This window comes from Scyliorhinus torazame, chromosome 3 (assembly GCF_047496885.1).
Source record: "Scyliorhinus torazame isolate Kashiwa2021f chromosome 3, sScyTor2.1, whole genome shotgun sequence".
NCBI classification, from domain to species: domain Eukaryota; kingdom Metazoa; phylum Chordata; class Chondrichthyes; order Carcharhiniformes; family Scyliorhinidae; genus Scyliorhinus; species Scyliorhinus torazame.
Window position 1 is genome coordinate 144,928,335 of NC_092709.1, and position 7,247 is coordinate 144,935,581.

Genomic DNA, 7,247 nt, shown 5'->3' on the forward strand with positions numbered 1-7,247 from the left:
TGTAAAGACTCTACTTTAACTTGGAACAAGAATCAAATTGGTGATTCACCTCTAGTACTAGTTTCATAGAACTATTTTCTTAAGCAGCCACTATGGTGGATAAAGATTTTGTTTAACCTTCCCACAAACAGCATTAATAAATCCTTTATGAATTTGACATATGCTTAATAGAATGATACAACTTTGAATTTAAAACCCACTTATTTTGCCAGCTAGTTCCTGCTGTGGTCCAGGTTCTGCAGTGGCAGGTTCAAAATTCCTCTCTGCACCTTGGGGATCTATATAGCTCATGAACAGACCAATGGACCTTAATTAGATTAAGACATTTTCATAATTACTCAGGAAATTCATAATGCCCACGGTCACGTAGCCCTTTTGCCATCCAAAAGAAATCATGTGTCGGTGGTAGCGAGACAAAACGACAAGGTGTACAATATATTTTACAGCTTGACTACACCACCAAAACCATCAAAAAATAAATTTCCTTAAGGTTTTTCTCACAAAAATGTAAAAATAGCCAATGATTCATTTTGTTCACCTCAAGCTTTTTTTTATTGTCTTTTATTTTCAGATTGCCATTCACGTTTGTGACAAAAGAAGTGGCAGAAGCAACTTGTGAATGCCTTCTGGCACAAGCAGAGGAAGGAGAGAAGAATAGCCAGGCAAAAGCCGTCACTGAGCGCATGATTCTGGAAGAATTTGGGCGCTGCTTAATGCAAATTATAAACTCAGCAGGAAAAGCTAAAGGAGATACCTGTCCTCTGAGTTGCTAATCCGCTTGTGCTCTCCTATGAGAGCTGAACAGGAAAAATCAGTTGGGAAAACTCCGGCTGAGATTTTTTAAATATAAAAGCTTAAAGAGTTTTGGGCTTGCCATGATATTTTACAGCTGTACGGTTAGCAAGAACTTTCAATACGTCAGATTATTCCTTCAAAGCAGACTTTCTGTGCATCGTCTGGCTGAGGTGCCTTTTTAAAACTTAAAATGCTTAAAATACAAAGTAGATTTTATGATGTAAAATCAATGTGTGAATATGCAAAACCGTCATGAAGGAAACACTCTTTTGATGCTAGTGGTGACATTTTATATTTTTTGCATTCCTCTATGCAAAGTTGCTTTCTCTATGTTGACCTGCTTTTCCCTTGGATGTCATGGACACCTTGGATGTTCTATCCCCCAAATTATGAATATCTGTTAGCCTGAGATGCAAGCTGCCTCTGGACAGTTGAAAATCTTTATAGTGGATGATCTAAGTACAGTCCCTTCAATTAAAATGACTATCAGAAATTACTTGCAAAGAGCACTAAAGATCAAGCTTTTGACATAATGACTTTTAAAAATGTAACAGAGGCTGAGGGTAGAAATAAGGTGCTGTGTGGCTGTAAAGCTTTGCATTACATATGTCCGTCCTTGTTAATGTAAATACACCCAACTCCCCTTGTGAAACACCATTAAGGATTGAGTAACTCGGTCCACAGCACTTTTAAAATCTGGTAACCTAGTGTGTGATAATTAATAGCCTGTAATGGTGCTTTACCACATGCTTGATCAACTGATGGATGCGCCTTGTATCGGAATTACAGAATTCACCTATGTAGGTATTATTGGTTATCAGCACTCTTGACCCGTTTTGTTGAATTTTCCAGCATCTATCCACCTCTAAACAAGATTGCCAATTAGCAAGATCACAGGGTGACACAGTATATTAAGGAGAAATGGGTTTTCTGATTGCTTCTCTCTCTCTCTACACCCCCCCCCATTCCCCACACCCGCCCACACATACACACACTACATTATGTTCCCTGTGGCCATTTGGGCCATGAAAGGCTGCCACACAGAGGCAAGTGCACTTGGTTGCCTTCCAACGGCAAAATCCAAGTAAGGAGCCGCCCCTGAATTAGTAGGACATGTATGGGCAAAAACTGAGAAGCAATATCTCTACTATGAATGGAGATCAGGAAAGGGGGGGAAATGCTACAATGGTCATCACTTTTATCTTTCCAAACAAAATGTCTTCAGTGGAACATAATTTTGTCACACATGGGTCACCAAGTGTTGTGGAAAAACAACTCAGTTGTTTAGGGTAATTTTGTTTTGCGTAAAAGCCTATTTGCACATTCTTTTTCTAAGTGTACTCCTTTCAATAAAAATTCTACAACCATTTCAACAATAATCAAATAGAGGTAGGAATCTGAAAGTGAGTGATTCACCCTGAACATGTCAATATCCATTAACATTAATAGTGCAATATGCAAACATTCAAGGCACACCTTTTTTATTCAAACATTTTTTGTAAAATGTGAGCAAAACTGACTATTTCCCTTGTTTCAAATTAACATTTAAAGCCCCAGGATCCTGATGGTTTAAAACAAAGGTGCTTTCGAAAGTATTGCTACATGATTTTGCTGCAGAAAGACACATTGAACGTTTGTCTGCTTGACCTCAAAATTGAGCAGTCAACATAGTCAAATTTGGCACCAGCCGTGATCAATGTCCGAATCTTAAAACCTTTCTGTTACTGCTATTTTCGTAACTTGAGGAATAGCCTTTTAACATAAAGAAAGATGAGGATGTTTTTAAAAGGTATTTTTACAGAATGTTAGAACAGGGTATTTGATGCTAATTTAAATCCATACCTGCCTTCGATTTATTATTCTAAGTGAGTAATGGTGTATAAAATGTATATTAATAGCTAACTGGCTTCTCAAGCTTGTACTTTATCAGGTTTCAAGTGGGGATATGCATAGTCTTTCTCTGCTGTACCAGGAATTGAAATGCTATAATAATTTGTATATATTCTGTTAATTTAGTTTCTGCAGCTGTATTATGTATATTTAAATATTGTATACAAAAATACTTTTTGTTATCTGAATGGAATTCGGAATACATGTGTAGATTGTGAAAATATGTGACTATTGCTGTAGGTGTTTTATTGGTATTAATTTGAAGGTGCAGATTTCATACTTTTCTGTATTTTCCTCTGAATTATCTAAATTTCATTTTGTGTGTATTGTTATTTTTCTTCACATTAGTCAAACACAATGCAAGAAGCTTTTTGTAACAACCCAAATATTAAATAGATTAATTGCCTTCTGTCACTTCTGAAGGCAGAAGTATACATTATTTATGTTGACTTCATTTAAATTCATTTGTTTAGAGTTGTATTTCATGCAAACTGGGAAGATTATGATAGATAAAACTTTAGATAATATTTATTAATTGTTTTTTTTAATTGGTAATCTAAATACCCTGTGACACCTTAAGCTGTCAGACCACTGAACATCAATGGATAATTCAAATGAGCTCTGCAGAAAACATCATCACATTTGGGTATACCAGATACAAAGGATTCCAATATTCAAGTTGAGATGTAAAGCAGTGTTTGTCCTTAATACTGTTTGTGATGGTCCAAGTTATATGACATCTCAAATGTATTTATGCTATTACTGTTCATTGCATTTTAGTCTTAATTTTGGGAAGGTTAGACAGGACACAGAAGCATGATTACCAGTACATATTGGCATTGCTACCATTTTCACAGCTCAGAGCCCCGTGTAGACAGATCCAAGCTATATGAACTTGTTGTATTTAACCCCTTATTATTTAATAAGTTGCCATACTAGCATCAGCTTTGTACTCTCTTATGATGGTGAAGGGCCCATCTTAATTTATCCACAAGTTTTAGATATTGGTTTTAAGAGATTAGTAAAGGATCATAAAGTTTAGAGAACAAACCTAAGATATTTAATGTTTAAGAATTTCATTTTAAAGTGCATATGCTAATGAAGGCCTGTAACCTTAAAAGAAACAATAGTCTTGCAGAGACTAGTCTTTTGTTTTTTGTTGTTGCAGGGGGTGGGAGGGTGTAACATACTGAAGTTAGTCAGCTATAGGATTATCGATTGCTGAGGATCTAAGCTTCGATTTCCCAGCTGTATTGCTAAGGAGAGGTAGTGAGAGAATCCTAGCTAACCCCACAGATCATCTGAGTGCTGCTCCTTGGACACCAACTGGCCATGTGGCAGTGGATGACATCAATGTGCAGGTGCCCTTCAGCCCTCTCACTTGCAGTCTTGCTATGATCCAGGGTAAAAAAGGGGTTCATACTTTCCTAAAAGAAAAGTTGGACGAGATATTTTTATGGTTTAACCTTCCTTGCTTTCCTTTTTATTTGCATTTCCCCGCTTTCGTTTTTTTAAAATCTGAATACGTCATTTTCCAGCCAAGGGAGCAGGCAAACAGCATGACGTTCATGTTATGCAAAGCTAGGTTTTGATACTTTTGTGGATGTTATTTCACTGACTCTGAATCATAATTTTTTTTATTGAATTTAGTGTACCCAATTCTTTTTCCTTCCAATTAAGGGACAATTAGCGTGGCCAATTCACCTACACTGCACATCTTTTCGGGTTGTGGGGTTGCGACCCACGCAGACACGGGGAGAATGCGCAAACTCCACATGGTCAGTGACTCGGGATCGAACCCGGGACCTCAGCGCCGTGCGGCAGCAGTGTTAGCCATTGCATCACCGTGCAGCCCAACTCTGAATCACACATAATTGAATTTGAACCCTTTGCCTCTCTGGAACAGTTAAACAGGTTAAAGGCTGTCTCGTTGCACTTGCAGAGATATTTCTGGATTTTGGTTTTTTTTTTAAATTTAGAGTACCCAATTCATTTTTTCCAATTGAGGGGCAATTTAGCGTGACCAATCCACCTACCCTGTACATCTTTGCGTTGTGGGGGTGAAACCCACGCAAACACGGGGAGAACGTGCAAACTCCACACGGACAGTGACCCAGAGCCGGGACCGAACCTGGGACCTCGGCGCCATGAGGCAGCAGTGATAACCACTGTGCCACCGTGCTGCCCTGACTTCTGTTTTTTTTAAAATTCCAACTGTGATACATATCATGGACACCATGTACTAAATGCAGATTTGTATTTTGGTCTTCATTGTAATGAGGTACCAAACACCTCTCTGCATGTTTCTCCTCCTGGGAAGAATGGCCAGCAGAATACTTAGCGACAGTGAATTCAGTGTCATTGACAAAGGCCTTGGAGGAGGTTGACCATAATTGGTGCATGGACCAAGCAGATGTGGGGGTAAAAATAGGTTCACGTTTCCTAAAGTATGCACTGCTTCAAAATCCCTGTAGATGTTGCTGGTACCAGGATTCCCCATATAATTTAATCCTACTTGACCTTGTGGTCCAGTTGTGATATCTAACTTTCACGGGCATAAGATCAGGAATTGAAACCTTTTATTTATCCCATCCTAAACCTATAACTGGGCCCCTTTCACCTCTAATAATCATTGGGGAATACAAGATTTTCTCCATTATAAATCACGTCAACAGAATTTGTTCTATGATACAGTTTTTAGGATTTTTTTAAGCATTGACTATAATGAGTGGACATATTTATTGTCCTAACAGATCTGATGAAATCATGATGGCCTTATTAGAAATGCTGCCTGAGAGGACTATCAAAGACTAGTGCGTGAAGATTTCTATATAACTAAATACAATGAGATATTTTAAAGCACAACTTTCTAATATCTCAGTAAGGGACTGAAAAACAATTGATCAAGCTTAAGGATGTTTATTTTTAAAGGTCATGTGTGCATTTCTAATTGTTTCCATTTTGCAGTACTGTAGGAATGATTATATCTAAAGTTAGATCATAATTTGACTGGAGCAATGAAGACTTTGCCCTTGCCCTTCATTGATGCATCTCACACCATTTTGACTTGATGCTATACTGGGGATGTGCTGCAAAATTGTTGGACCTCCTGAGAAATTTATGAACTCAAGTAAATTTTTCGTAATATTCTGAGAAAGTGGATGTTTCCATTCCTGTTGTAACATTTAATATTTACTGATGGGGATGAAAACTTTGCATGTGCAAGTACACTTTGTGTGTTTATGGCGGAGTACAACTCTGGTGCTGTCAAATGCAAAACAGTATCTGTGCTTCAGATGGGCAAAAAAGGATCATACACCATTGCAGTTTCATTTGTGTTGCTTTTCCAGTGCTTTTTGAATTAACAAACTTTGTTTATATATTATGTGGTACACTGAAACTGACATATGTATTTAATTGGAGCTGCTGTCTAAAAGATTTCTGACTTACTGCAGTGCTTGATGATATTGGTATGAATGTCAAATTTGTTCTGTGGAGAATAAATCAACTTTAACTACCCTACCATAGGTTTTCTAATTCTTTATCCTCCACATAATTCATTACTTCTCACATTTGAAGGGAATCCTCACATACCAACCACTCCAAGGGATCTGCAGCATTTTTCATTTTGCTTTTCTTCAAAGTGGTGACTTTTGGAGAGAAATTTAGATCAGATCAATTTGATGAAGAGCATATGATTTGATAACTTTTGATGCAACAGCCATGTAATCTGTATCCGAATGAAAGGATGATTTCAGTTGCTAACTTAGCTGAAATGTCCCAGTGGTAAGAACACAATGAATAAGAATGTGTTATGCTGCAAGGTTCATCAATTGTACAGGTACTTGATAATTTTCCAGTTCAAGTTTAAATGAAGCTTTCATTTTTGTGTTTCTCAACTTCAGTTGTAACTTCTGTTTATTATAAACTGATTTTTGTATGTACTTATGCTAATTTTATATGAAAAATAGCTGCATTTATAATAAATTTGTATCGTTGGCCTTGTGTTGCTCAATTGTCTTAATTTCAACATAGAATGCTGAAGCTTGGAACATTGCTATTAAAACTGGTGTTTTTGGCCTCTTCGTCTACAATCTAGAATGGTTTGGTATAGGAGTTGATAATGTGCAAATGACATTTGAGAAAAATATCTGAGATATTAACCTCTATCACAACAGATGGTGACATACTCGCTGTATATTTCCAAAAGCTGCTTTTTTTTTGCAGGTTTCTAGCTTTTATCTCCAACAGAAGAATGACCTGCTTATAGCTACTCCAGCAGTCAATTAAAGGGAAACTTATGCACAGTGTGTTATGTCTTGAATACTATTTTAAACTGAAGGATTTTGCAATCTCTAGAGAACATGCCTCAGTTTACTGAACCTCTCTGCTTGAGGACGAAGATGCTGGTGTAACCGAGGCTGTCTCCGTGATAGCTTAATTGGAAAAAAAATAATTGGGTGCTCTAAATTTTTTTGTTAAATTAATGTGTGACTACTGCCCATAAATTGCGAAGTATCATCTAGAGTGGGGTGTTTTTCTTTAAGGAGATAAGACATCAC

The 7,247-nt window shown here is 37.2% G+C and overlaps 1 protein-coding gene across 2 annotated transcripts in view; it reads left to right on the plus strand.

The window, feature by feature from the left end:
* Positions 1–6,207, plus strand: part of lin54 (lin-54 DREAM MuvB core complex component) — a 136,702-nt gene extending 130,495 nt beyond the window's left edge. For both annotated transcript variants that reach the window (XM_072496350.1, XM_072496349.1), the window contains exon 13: positions 572–6,207. In XM_072496350.1, coding sequence (XP_072352451.1) covers positions 572–773 — 202 coding nt within the window. In that variant the 3' untranslated portion in view covers positions 774–6,207. The remainder of the gene's footprint in view (positions 1–571) is intronic.
* The last annotated feature ends 1,040 nt before the right edge of the window (positions 6,208–7,247 follow it).